Here is a 14,029-nt window from a genome sequence, read left to right as displayed (position 1 = left end):
CACCAAACTGTTCTCGGTGAGTTGATAAACGTATTTCATGTCAGAAATAATGTCTAGGTTTAAAATACCGGAGTTCACCTTTAAGAAAGCCACATGCACCATGCCTGCTCCCACCGAAGCTGCTTAATCGTTTTACAAATAGAACTATACAACATAAATAATACTCAACATCAACACACAAATATTAACTTCCCGTTTGGGTTTTGTTCACATTTGGTTACAGCTCATCGTGAGTACCAGTTTTATGAAACTGCCATGAGTTGGAGTGAAGCTCAAGCTTTCTGCAGAAAGCATGACACAGACCTGGCCACCATCGACAGCCCGGAGGATCAGATTCGGCTGATGGAGAGCACTGGTTATACTGGGGTGAAAATAGTCTGGATTGGTTTGACAAGATCAGCAGCTGAGCAGTGGGTGTGGTCTGAGGGAATCGGGGTGGATAAGCTTTATAACTACAGTTCAAGCGAAGGTGATGGTGACTGCGTCTTTATGGGTCCTGGTGGCTCCTGGAGTGTCGACGAGTGTAGCACACAAAGAGCTTACATGTGTGAGGAATGTAAGTTACAGAGTTACAGTAGATCTCATTAGATCAAATCATTCAAAAGTAATAGAAAACAGGCGAAAGCATGTTTAAATGGCACCAGAGAAAGAAAAAAAAGATTGTTTTAGTCCAGCCAAGAACAGAATTTTAAAATGCATGTCAACTTTCTTTTTTAAATTTAATTACTTCATCTTTATTCCACCAGCAAATAAAAACTCTTGAGATTTAAAATCTCTTTTCTGAGAGTGCCGTGCCCAAGACAGGCAGCAACAATACAGATGCACTGAACACAAAACTAAATATGCATGAAAGGGAACTACAAAACAAGTCAAAATGAAAGAAGTTTAAAACAACAAAACCATGAGCACATGTTAGTCTGACCAAATTCATATGTAATTTAGCTTCTCCAAACTGGACTAACACACCCAGATAATGCAGTTGTAGCTCGATTTACTCCTGCATTTATATGCTCATATAGACTCAAATGGGTCTAAGTACTCTGTACATGCTCCAAAGTTCCATCTTTTTACATTTTCTTTGCAAACCAGTAAAGCACAAGTGTATGATAACACAGTCAAAATCTCAATAAAGCGGCTGTCATTCACATATATTCCGTTTCTTTTAAAGCATTTCTGACTGTCACTTTACACTAATAAGCTCCTGGTTCTAAAACCACAGCATCATCGGATAAAATATCCATTCAAATAGCTTAAAGGCAGTATCTGTGCAGGGAATTCAGCTGTACTTCAGCTACACTTCCGCGCATAGAGATAGTTAGATGCTGCAGAATGTCTTGGATGTGTTCTCACACAGTCCACAGCATTGTGCCATCAGACACACTTCAACAAATAACAATGCTACGTTTCTTTTTAATTATAAAGTTTGTTTTTAAATTCCTTCTCTTTTTTAATTTTTAAGCCTTTCTAGATATTGTTTTTTATTTATTTGTTTCTTTAATCTACAATAAAGACCCATTTTGGCCCATTGCAAACCCCTTTAAATGCATTTCACTTGTGATTTAAACATATTTTAAGCTTTTACAGTGTTTTAACTCCATGGCCCCCAATCTCAAGTAAATTTGACCATTTGTGTAACCGTTTGTACTTTTTCGCATCATTACACATGAGAGAATAGATTGAAAAAGGCATATTCTTAACAGCAACCTTAAGGAACTCTGTTAAATCTTTTCCTTCAGATAACGACCACGGGGAAAAACGCCACATCCTGTTTACCAACCCTGAAACATGGCGAGATGCTCAGAGCTTCTGCAGGTTGCATTACAATGACCTGGTGACTGTGACCACTGGGGCAGAGCAGTCACACATTTATAAGCTTGGACAAGACCAGCATCAGGATGAATTCTGGATCGGACTGTTCAGAGACACCTGGAAGTGGTCTGATGGAAGCACTGGCTCTTTCCGAAACTGGTATATCAGTGAGCCTAATAATAACGATGGTTCTCAGAACTGTGTTGTGACCAACAAGATCTTTCAGTACCAGTGGGATGATGAATATTGTGAAAGGAGCTATTCTTTTGCCTGCAGTAAGTACAATAATGTGCCACAATGTGTGATTTTGAATTATCACCGGAAAATGCAGGGATTTTTCGAAGCTTTTGCCTCCATTTGTAGCCCTTTGATTTCTCTTTGCTGATAATTAGATCCAAATTATTCATTCGTTTTCTAACTCATATTGTTACAGCCGCTCACACTGATCTCCTCAAGATCACTAGATGTCTAATTCTGGTGGTTTTGCACCTACTTTGTAGATATTCTGTGCCAGAATTCTGTCACGTTCTGAATGTGTTGCTTCTCTTTTTGATGCTTTTGCCTTACACGTCTTTGGGTTTGTTGTAGATCTATCTATCTATCTATCTATCTATCTATCTATCTATCTATCTATCTATCTATCTATCTATCTATCTATCTATCTATCTATCTATCTATCTATCTATCTATCTATCTATCTATCTATCTATCTATCTATCTATCTATCTATCTATCTATCTATCTATCTATCTATCTATCTATCTATCTATCTATCTATCTATCTATCTATCTATCTATCTATCTATCTATCTATCTATCTATCTATCTATCTATCTATCTATCAATCAATCAATCAATCATAGTTGTATAGAACGTTTCCTACTGGATGCAACACAAAGTGCTTTACAGTGTAAAAGAAACAATGAAAAAAATGCAAATAATGATCAAAAACAATACCTGCCAACCTTCCAACCTACCGTATATCAGCTCCAACTCATATCCAAGTCCAAGGCACAAAAAAGTATGTTCTGAATTTTTTTTTTATATATATATATATATATATATATATTATTCTTAAATATGTATATATATTTAGGTCCCATGAATCTCTTAGATTTGCTTTGAGGAAAAACCAGATTAAGATGAAAGAGCAGCTGAATTGTTCAGTTCTAAAGTTTAAAAAGGTTACTATTTCTATGAGAAACATATGCAAAAATGTTATGATTATGCATTTGGCAGACACTTTTATCCAAAGCGACTTACAGGTAGGAAGGTAGGGTAAGGGGGTCGTGCCGCAGGACCCCTACTGGAGGTAGTACCTGTCATGCAGGTAGATTTGAACTGTTGTTCATACTGAAGATTTGAACCCAAGTCTCCCACACAGAAGGTGGCAATCATACCACTACACTATCCAGTGCCCAAAAAAACAAGTTATGGGCTACGTTGCAGATAAGATGAACCAGACAGTAAAACAATTAATTTAAAATAAATGAAAAAGTAAATAGACATTTATTTGAAACCAAAAAAAAAGTTAATCAAAAGTACAGGCTTATACATATAAGATGTAAAATCAGTTCATTGCATTGATAAGTAGACAGAAGGCATGCCTGACAAGTTAGACATAACCTAATGTACTCTCAAAAATAAAAAATAAAAGCAGCCTAACTATTGCACAGCTGAGATGCAGCCATGTGTTCCCACTGTTTGGAGCAGGTATGATAGCACTCCCAAATGTATGTTTCCTCCTTTTGTGTTGATGATTAATGAAAGTTAGAGCCAAACACAGACAGCAGGCAGCAGCGAGGAAGATGTAGAACTAAAAGGATTTTATAGCTGCTATGCTGGTTGCTCTCATGCACATTGACCTCTAATGATTTAAACATTCTTATGGAAACTGTTGGACATATTTTGATGTAAATATTGAGCTTCCTTTAGAAGACTTACATGAGAAAATCAACAGCAGAGAAACCTGTACAGCAGTAAACAGGTAGTTTGAATAAACTGTCAGTTCTCTGATTTAGCGTAAAAACAGTAGGAAACAACTGGTTTGGCTCTGACCAGCAGTACCAACATCTACCAATAACATATATAAACATGTTCTGAGTTTCTGCTTTAGATTCATATGAAACCAAATAGTGAAAATGAAAAATGCTACACTTTCTGCTAAGCTAACATACTGGCTGAACCTAAAACATGTCAACCTTTTCATCTACTGTCGTAGAAATAACCCTTCAAGTGACCGCTCGTCTTTTAAACTTTAGATCTGAAACCGAAACCAAAAAAGAGGTTTGTGGTGAAAGTGAAAATCAGCTCTGACGTGAATCTGAATCATCTTCCTGCAGAGAGAGACTCGCTCCTGCAGCAGGTGAGAGAAAAGTACAAAGACAAACACACTGACATGACAAAAACCCAAATGAGTCTTTACACATCTGCTTACAGTTTCAGTCCCAGCTGGAGAAGCAGGGTGTGACTGGTGTCAAAGTCAGCTGGCGAGCTGACAAAAATGAACCAGTTTTCCAGTGCCAAAAAGACAAGGAAGATGGAAGCAAAGAAACAGGTGAGTAAGTTCAAATCATGTGAACTGATGCAGTAAACCAGCTCCAGCTGGTAACGCCTGAATCACTTATGTTTTACTGTAAAAGAACCCTGTCATTCTTCAACAATGGAACCAGTTTCTCCATGTGTGTTTCTGTCAATCTGAAAATGACTCATTAATGGATCAGCTGTTTGTTTCTAACGCAGGGTGTTGAAAAGAGAAGCCATTCGCTGACTCCTGCTTGAAGAGGTTGTGGCGGACCAGACATTCGCAGGAGACAAATACATTCATATGCTATCATGTGTTAGTAAAAAGTAGTTTTAGTCTGGAATGTATTTGTTTGAAACACATAGTTTATTTAGTGATTAATTTCAAAGCTACAGAATGTGTATTCATTTTGTTTTTTACTCTGAGCCTTTTCCAGCTTTTTCAGAAACGCTCAACCTAATTTTTCTTTAAGGAGAATTTTAGCAAAAACAATTAACAATGAGAGAAATGTTTCCTGTTTATTACGTGAACATTATTTGGAAAATGTGTGCTTTAGAGTTATTTCAAAATAAAATGTTTTCATGGAAATAATTCATTCAGATATCTTTCTTTTTTTCTGCTCCACTGTACCAAACGATGTCACATGACCCATGTACAACTGACATCTATCAGCTCAACTATCTATCGATCTTGATGCTTTTTGTTCTGAATTTATGTTGACCATGGTTAAACAATCATCTAACCCACTGAGGATTTGATGTGTGTGCCTGTGTCATCCTTTGTATGTCATAGGCTATGATTTCATTATTTAAGAAGAATTTTAGCAAAAACAATTAACAATGAGAGAAATGTTTCCTGTTTAATACTTGAACATCATTAGGGAAATGTGTGCTTTAGAGTTATTTCTAAATAAACTTCACAGCTTAAATGTGATGCTGTATTATTCTCACAGAAACCCTGAACACAACATATAACATATCTGCGGCGCAACCAATTTCAGGAAAACACAACTTCATCATTTCTATGGAAAGACAACTTGTAGGCTTGGTGGTATCTTGTTTTTCTGTCTGGAGCTGGTGAAGGTATTTTTAATCACAGAAGCAAGAGTACAGCTGTTTAGTGACTGAGTTTCAATGGTCAGCTGCATATCAACCCTAAAATGTCTGTAGTGAGAAAGAAGTGTAAAAATGCGTCTTTGCATTTTATAAAGAATGTTTCTTCACAGCAAGATAATAATTCAATTCAATTCAATTCAGTTTTATTTATATAGCGACAAATTACAACAATTGTCATCTCAAGGCACTTAAATAATAAAGTCAAATTCAAGCCAATTGGAGTTCAATTCATTGTAATTATAATCCAATTAAATCCAATGAATTAATTTAAAAATTATCAAATTCATTCATATAGAGCCAATTCAAAAACAATTTCCTGGCTAAGGAAACCAACAGATTGCACCGAAATTTGTCTTCAGTCTAATCTCCCTTCCTGAGGGTGCCTGAGGCGACTGTGGAAAGGAACGACTCCCTTTTAACAGGAAGAAACCTCTTCAAATTAGCACTAATTTCTTGTGTTTACCTTGAATGTCACCATGTTCAGTCTTATTTTCCTCCAAAAGTGCAACAAACTGTCTGTGATTTAAGGCTTTGATGAAGTTAACTATTTTAGTCACAGCATCAACGACATGGTTCATTTTAACACTGACTTACACAGCATTTCCTGATGTATAATACAGTGCAAAAATTTTCATTTCTGCACAGGGTTAATTTCTGTCACTTCATCTTGCATTCGCTTTAAAAGTCCAACATTTTCCCTGTCAGATGTGGACAACCGTCCTTTGTCACACCTGCCAGTTTGTCCCATTTCAGTCTAACTTGTCCAAACGTGCATTTACCTGTGAACAAGTTACTTCTGATGGTTGTCCCTTTGATTGACTGCATGGCTGCCAGCTCATTTGAAAGTTGTCCCACGTAAGAAGATGAGTAGCTGGGCAGTGTCACGTACATCGCAGCTGTCATCCAAACCAGAGAAAAATAGTCCAAGTCGGCCGCTCTGTTCTTCAGCTGAAGCTCCAAGTGTCCCGCGGCCTCGTTACTGTGCGTCGGGGGAGTGGCGCGTTCTCAAATGCGCTCTTTTTCTCCAGGCATATCACTAATGCAGACCCATACCATAAAGAGATACAGATCCATGATTTCCAAAAAGAATTTCACATTTTGATTTGCCACAGAACAGTTTTCCACTTTGCCTTCGACTTTAACTTTTTCTTTGCTTACCTCTGCTTCTTCGGTTTCATGCTGTTGGCTTTGGGGTTTTTTTTCTATCCAAAATGCACTGTGCCCTATGTCACTTCCTCTCTTTGGTTTGCTTGATGGTCTGTTTCCCACTGTAAGCGAACAGCACCAGGGTTCATTTGCAAGTGAACTGAGACCCAGACTTTCGTCCGCACCAGAGTTCAGATGAGCTTTCACACCTGTCCAAACTATCTGAAGAAATTAACTCTTGTCCGTTTAAAGGTCCGTTTAAAGCTTCTGGCTCAAACTTCTCTTATTCATGTGAGATCTCTCGAGATCTCTTTCTGAAGTGATTTGTTGGACTTCTCGGACTAACAATTTCGCCATGATTCTGCCTCATGAGTCTTATGTAAATCTGTTATGGTACAAGAACAGCCAAATACACCAATCCCTCCAATGCATGCAAACACTTCTGACCTTCAGATAGATGAATGCATTCGACTCTGGAGGCGAACCACGAATGATGCACTTCATCAAATCAGTTATTTACAGCTTTGATCTAAAAAGTTGTCATGAATCATTTGCTGATGGTAATTTGTGATGCTGTAGATCTTTTCTTTCTTTTTCTTCTGCAGCTATGTATCCTAAAGCTGTCATTTGTGCAGGTAAATCTAACAAAAAATACACAAAATTGTTTTTTTTGTGTGTTTCAAGTATTGATAGAAAATATGACCGTCTACAGGCTTTGTTTTAACGATATCGTACAGAATAAAGAAATACAACGCTGACATACAGCTTTTCTAGAGAAATAGATATATTTAAGCATAACACCCACCAGCAGGAATGCTTCAGAGTAAGACAATAAACATCAAATAAAGTCAGGTGTTTATTCCAAACACAGTAACTGCAATAAGAGAAAAAGAAGAGAAGGATAGGGATGCAGAAATGGCTGTAAATGACAACAGATGTATCAGTGGCTTGGACCATTACTCTCAGGCATTTGCAATTAGGTGCATTTAGATGCACTAACTGTAGCTAAAGCCCTCGCAAAAGTTATTGTCCAGTGGTTTAGCGTTCCAGAAAAACTGAAGAATCCTAGTAATCATTTAAATTCCAACAGCCAGCCTTTGGTGTCTCCCCTGGTAAACATGATGGGGCAGTGGTGTTTTTAATCCGTCTCTCATAACTTGAGCTCCTGTGAGGTAAAATGTAAGAATGATTTCTGAAAACATTGGGTTTCTCATGTGATCTGACTGACTCTTCATAGCAAGTTTAACTGTATTGTTCTTGTAGTCAAACGAACAGTGAAGTTAACATAAACTATGTTTCCTCAGGGTGTGAGCTTGAACAACATGAACTTTTAATGATTAAGTGCCATGTAAACCAGGCACATTGTTAGCACCTGTCAAGTTAGAAATGCAAAAATGATTCACAATTTGCCCTCAAATGTCATATACAGTCTGAGGCTGTAATACATTCTCAATACATTCATTTGTTTAAAGCAGTTTGTTGTTGTAAAGCAGTGGAATGACTGGAGAAAAACTTCGGAATGACTCCTTTTGCAGACAGACTTTTTATCTCTCCCAGATTACCGGTTTATCTCTTTATTCTATCAAATATGTGAATTTGTTTTAAATGACATTTCTTGTCTTTTCATTTCTGGTCCATAAATTTTAGAATTGAACAACTGTGTGATTCTTTGTCTGCCTCCATTTTTTTCTCAATAGAAATCTATAATATTTACGGCTATGACCATTATTGGGAAAATTCAGATTTAAACGTATCATGTATTGATTTCATAATATAGAATGTCATGTCCCAGATACAAGTTTGCTATTGTGTGACTAGGACGTTGTTAACTTCGTGAGGGCTTAAGCAAGTTGTAAGTTCCCTGACTGTATATGGCAATAAGAAATGTGATAATTGGTGTTAGACCGAGAAGAACTATGGGTAGAGTTGGAATCAGTTCTGAGAAAAGAGGAATGCCTGCAGTTGCAACAGGAGATAACATGCCAGCAAGAAAATACTGCTGAACCATTTCTAGCAGGGAGAATACTGAATATACTTAGTAGCACAGATTTCCACTAAGTTTCAACTTACCAAATCAGAGCATTCTATTTCCTAACAACATTTGAAATACTTTAACGCCCAGTGTCGCCAATTCGTTCGAGTTAAAAGCATAACTGCACTTTACCATAAACTACAAATACAGCCCGACAGATTATTTTTTTTAGAACAAAACGTTTCCAACCGAAGGATCCTTGTACTGGACATCAAATTTATGAGAGTTTATGAGAGCAGCTGTAAACCTTGTAAACAGGATGAGTGGAATAGACCTGCTGTGAACATGAACTCAGGGTGTGTGAACCTTTAACAATATGAGCTTTTGATTATTAACAGGGATTAGTTTTATTAAGCTGTTGGTAAAGTTAGGAAGGAAACTTGAATTGACAGTTTGAATTCAGTGACCACATAAATATGATGAGGGAATTCCCACTGAACAGGAAATCAGACGATAAATGAACCAATATGTTAGCAAGTGCAAGTGAAATATGACTCGAAACAAGAATTTATCCCACATGACACATAAGGCGACAATCGGTCAGGGTTTGTTACACTGAAAGATAAATAACCAATAATTCATTTGGTTTTGTTAGTTTAACGTTTAAAAAATGTGTCACAGAGAGGCTGAACTGAGAGGCTAAAGGGAGAAGTTAATTTACAAAGCAAATACGGAAAGGAAGAGCAAGCAAATGGAAATGCAAATGAAAAGAAATGTTTAAAATGAGGTCATTAATTGTTCAGGCCTGTATGAGGTCATTATGTAGAATGTATTCAATATGACTGACTGTTTAACCTCTCTGTTGGAAATTCCTATTTATTGTAAGCTATTTACTGAGAATGAAACAAGGAAAAAACAAACAAACCGATGTGTTACTTAATCATTAGATGCCAATCAAATGGTCAGGAAATTAAACTTGATTAGTAACTTAATCAGTTAATCTATTACCAAGCTGTAAAAACTTAGGGATGGTTGTTTTTTTTGTGCAATTGGTTATTATTTTATAAAAAAAGCAACTATTTATTGTTCTCCGTGATCCTTGTGCTTATTTTGTTACAGTTATCAAAGAGCAAAGATAAAAAAAAGAGTAAAAAAAATCATTGCAGTTAAACATTTTCCAGCAGCTGGAATTAAATATATTAAAATAATTATCTGTATTGCAGGACTTCTGTCTGCGTTTTTTATGGCTACAAGTTTGACTAAGGAGTTTTCCCACAGTGACCAAAGGCCGTAAGTACCAATTGCAAAACTCTGCTCAAGTTTATGCCCCGTTATTACAATTTTAAAAGGTCAGACAATGTAATATACAGTGGAAAAAATGTGAAGAAAAAATAACAACTCATCCCATTTTCACTGTGAGCACATGGAACTTAAACAGCACAGGGTTTTTTCCAAAGAGCTGATAGATTATATCATCCCGGGACTCGTGCATGTCCACTGAGGCCAAAGGTGTGGCGTAGATGAACAAGATTAGCCACACGTCTCTCCTCACTGCGGTGCTGGAGCCGGTCTCAACACAGAGCCTTCACACCAGGAAGCGTGCTTCAGCTGCATTCAGTGAAGATCTTTTAATGTTACTCATTTCTACAGGCTGTGGGTGTTTCTGCGACTTCTTACACAAATGACAGCGCTGTCGAAAAATAACCAGGGAACTGCATTTTATTGCTCTGATTTGCAGATTTATTGTTTTTTACGATTTCCAGCCTGTGTCCTGCTGTAGACTCACAGAGCGGCCAAGTCAGGGAGTGCACTTAAGTTGTATTCCATAATTTTACAAGTTATGGTGAAAAATAAACACAACATAACTGGGAAAAGGAAGGAAGATGCTGGGAATACTTGACCAGTTACAAACGATTAACCCTGTAAACTCTCCTCTGAAGGTTCAGGTTCATCTCAAAAGTACATATATCCTTCCAGGGCTAATTTTAAGGTTGAAATATCTCCTCAGTAATTGTTTTGTCACTGGTTCTCTATTTGAAATGTATGGGAAATTTCTGGAAAATGTCTAAATGCAAATATTCTTTTAGGTTAGTGAGCAAGGATGTTATATTTTGACTCTTAAGCAAGACCCAACGCAAACTGGTTTATTAATGCCACAAATCAGCCTTGGGCAGTGTTTTTCAACTCCGGTCCTTGGGACCCACTGCCCTGCATGTTTTCGATGTTTCCCTCCTCCACCACACCTGATTCAAATGATCAGCTCGTCATCAAGCTCTGCAGTGGCCTGATAAGGAGCCATTCATTTGAATCATAAGAACAAAATCTACAGGATGTACAAAATTTAACTACGGTGGCCGACACCTGTAAATGTGTTGCAAACGGCAAAACAAATCCAACAGGAAAACGCTGCAAGAGAAAAATGCGCCAATCACAAAAACGACCGGAGCACACGCGACGCCAACGACAAAACACATGCAAGAGAGAAACTGCAAATTCATTCAAAACAGGCCACGAGGGGGTCTGGACCTGTGGGATAGGGGATGGAGAATGGGAGATCGACCATAAATTAAATTACAGCACGCCAACATTACCTACATAACTTCGTTACTATGGTCGATTTCCCATAGTCCACCCCCGACCCCACCGTACTTTTACTGTTTGATTTGTTTTGCCATTTGCACGTGTCGGTCACCATAAATAACAGATAAATATGAGATTTCATCTTGATTACATCAACAAAGAGCTATAATATTACGTTGCTTTAATTAGAAAAAGCGTATCAGCATATGTTTGCATGCATTAAACTCTAACAGTTCTAACCATCCTTTTTAAAAGCCATCCTATTTATACTGCAGTTTCAGAATTGAAATACTGCACGTTTCGACTTCGTAGCAAAAAAAACAACCAAAACGAAAACTAAGTTTTGAAGTCTGCTGAGCAATGATGATCTGAGAATAGCTTAAGAAAGCCACATGCACCACTTCCACTGAAGCTGCTTAACAGTTTTACAAATAGAACAATACAACATAAATAATACTCAACATCAACACACAAATATTAACTTCCCGTTTGGGTTTTGTCCACATTTGGTTACAGCTCATCGTGAGTACCAGTTTTATGAAACTGCCATGAGTTGGAGTGAAGCTCAAGCTTTCTGCAGAAAGCATGACACAGACCTGGCCACCATCGACAGCCCGGAGGACCACATTCGGCTGATGGAGAGCATTGGTGATACTGAGGAGGAAATAGTCTGGATTGGTTTGACAAGATCAGCAGCTGAGCAGTGGGTGTGGTCTGAGGGAATCGGGGTGGATAAGCTTTATAACTACAGTTCAAGCGAAGGTGATGGTGACTGCGTCTTTATGGGTCCTTATGGCTACTGGACCGTCGACGGGTGTAGCACACAAAGAGCTTACATGTGTGAGGAATGTAAGTTACAGAGTTACAGTAGATCTCATTAGATCAAATAATTCAAAAGTAATAGAAAACAGGCAAAAAGCATGTTTACACGGCACCAGAAATACAGATGCACTGAACACAAAACTAAATATGCATGAAAGGGAACTACAAAACAGGTCAAAATGAAAGAAGTTTAAGACAACAAAACCCTGAGCACATGTTAGTCTGACCAAATTCATATGTAATTTAGCTTCTCCAAACTGGACTAACACACCCAGATAATGCAGTTGTAGCTTGATTTACTCCTGCATTTATATGCTCATATAGACTCAAATGGGTCTAAGTACTCTGTACATGCTCCAAAGTTCCATCTTTTTACATTTTCTTTGTAAACCGGTAAAGTACAAGTGTATGATAATACAGTCAAAATCTCAATACAGCTGCTGTCATTCACATATATTCCGTTTCTTTCATCAGACAGCTAAACGCATCAGAAATTAGGATTGAAAGTCAACCTATTGGGATCACATGTCAGGTCACAGTGGCTTAAATAATTTCCAGACTGTCACTTTGCACTAATAAGCTCCTGGTTCTAAAACCACAGCATCATCGGATAAAATATCCATTCAAATAACTTAAAGGCAGTATCTGTGCAGGGAATTCAGCTGTACTTCCGCGCATAGAGATAGTTAGATGCTGCAGAATGTCTTGGATGTGTTCTCACACAGTCCACAGCATTGTGCCATCAGACACACTTCAGCACGTCACACTGCTCCTCAACTCTGTATGTAATCATGCTGACTGGAAGCTGGGGGCAGGTAGGCAGCCACTGTCAACAAAATCTGTTGCCCCTGACCCATATCCTTTTTAGTGAAATTTGAATGAATTCAGGTCCTCTCAAAGACACAGGAAAAAATAGAATACTTTAATATGAAACAGGGGGAGCATTAACAATGCCATGTTTCTTTTTAATTATAAGGTTTGTTTTTAAATTCCTTCTCTTTTTTCATTTTTAAGCCTTTCTAGATATTGTTTATCGTTCTTTAATCTACAATAAAGACCCATTTTGGCCCATTGCAAACCCTTTTAAATGCATTTCACTTGTGATTTAAACATATTTTAAGCTTTTACAGTGTTTTAACTCCATGGCCCCCAATCTCAAGGAAATTTGACCATTTGTGTAACCGTTTGTAATTTTTCGCATCATTACACATGAGAGAATAGATTGAAAAAGGCATATTCTTAACAGCAACCTTAAGGAACTCTGTTTAATCTTTTCCTTCAGATAACGACCACGGGGAAAAACGCCACATCCTGTTTACCAACCCTGAAACATGGCGAGGTGCTCAGAGCTTCTGCAGGTTGCATTACAATGACCTGGTGACTGTGACCACTGGGGCAGAGCAGTCACACATTTATAAGCTTGGACAAGACCAGCATCAGGATGAATTCTGGATCGGACTGTTCAGAGACACCTGGAAGTGGTCTGATGGAAGCACTGGCTCTTTCCGAAACTGGTATATAAGTGAGCCTAATAATAATGGGGGTTCTCAGAACTGTGTTTCAATCAAGAAGGAATTTCAGCACCAGTGGGATGATGAATCTTGTGGTTGGAGATTTCCTTTTGTCTGCAGTAAGTACAATAATGTGCCACAAGGTGTGATTTTGAATTGTCACCGGTCATTCAGGAAAATGCAGGGATTTTTCGAAGCTTTTGCCTCCATTTGTAGCCCTTTGATTTCTCTTTGCTGATAATTAGACCCAAATGATTCATTCGTTTTCTAACTCATATTGTTACAGCCGCTCACACTGATCTCCCCAAGATCACTAGATGTCTAATTCTGGTGGTTTTGCACCTACTTTGTAGATATTCTGTGCCAGAATTCTGTCACGTTCTGAATGTGTTGCTTCTCTTTTTGATGCTTTTGTCTTACATGTCTTTGGGTTTGTTGTGTTTCTTTGTTAAAATCTTTTTGGGGTTGCATTTTGGTTGTTTGATCGCTGTGATATGAATGTATGTTGCATTTCTGTGCAGCAGTGGAGCCAATGGGGGCCCAGGGGTAG

The 14,029-nt window shown here is 37.9% G+C and overlaps 1 protein-coding gene across 1 annotated transcript; it reads left to right on the top strand.

The window, feature by feature from the left end:
* Positions 1 to 11,694: 11,694 nt before the first annotated feature.
* On the top strand, positions 11,695 to 14,029 carry LOC140281715 (lithostathine-1-beta-like). The gene is made up of 3 exons (XM_072376207.1): positions 11,695 to 11,995; positions 13,251 to 13,598; positions 14,001 to 14,029. The coding sequence occupies exons 1-3, from the start codon at positions 11,695 to 11,697 to the stop codon at positions 14,027 to 14,029; spliced, it is 678 nt and encodes a 225-aa protein (XP_072232308.1).

Source organism: Leuresthes tenuis, unplaced genomic scaffold, assembly GCF_036924035.1.
Source record: "Leuresthes tenuis unplaced genomic scaffold, fLeuTen1.0.hap1 SCAF_22, whole genome shotgun sequence".
Classification (NCBI taxonomy): domain Eukaryota; kingdom Metazoa; phylum Chordata; class Actinopteri; order Atheriniformes; family Atherinopsidae; genus Leuresthes; species Leuresthes tenuis.
The sequence above is the reverse complement of the archived record's forward strand: the minus strand, read 5'-3'. Positions and strand labels throughout refer to the sequence as shown.

What these genes read in the sequence shown, in the direction of transcription:
- LOC140281715 (XM_072376207.1), top strand. Translation starts at nt 11,695, where the DNA reads ATGAGTTGGAGTGAAGCTCAAGCTTTCTGCAGAAAGCATGACACAGAC. An exon ending in AGCTTACATGTGTGAGGAAT is followed by an intron (nt 11,996 to 13,250) that starts GTAAGTTACAGA and finishes CTTTTCCTTCAG; the next exon opens with ATAACGACCACGGGGAAAAA. An exon ending in GAGATTTCCTTTTGTCTGCA is followed by an intron (nt 13,599 to 14,000) that starts GTAAGTACAATA and finishes ATTTCTGTGCAG; the next exon opens with CAGTGGAGCCAATGGGGGCC.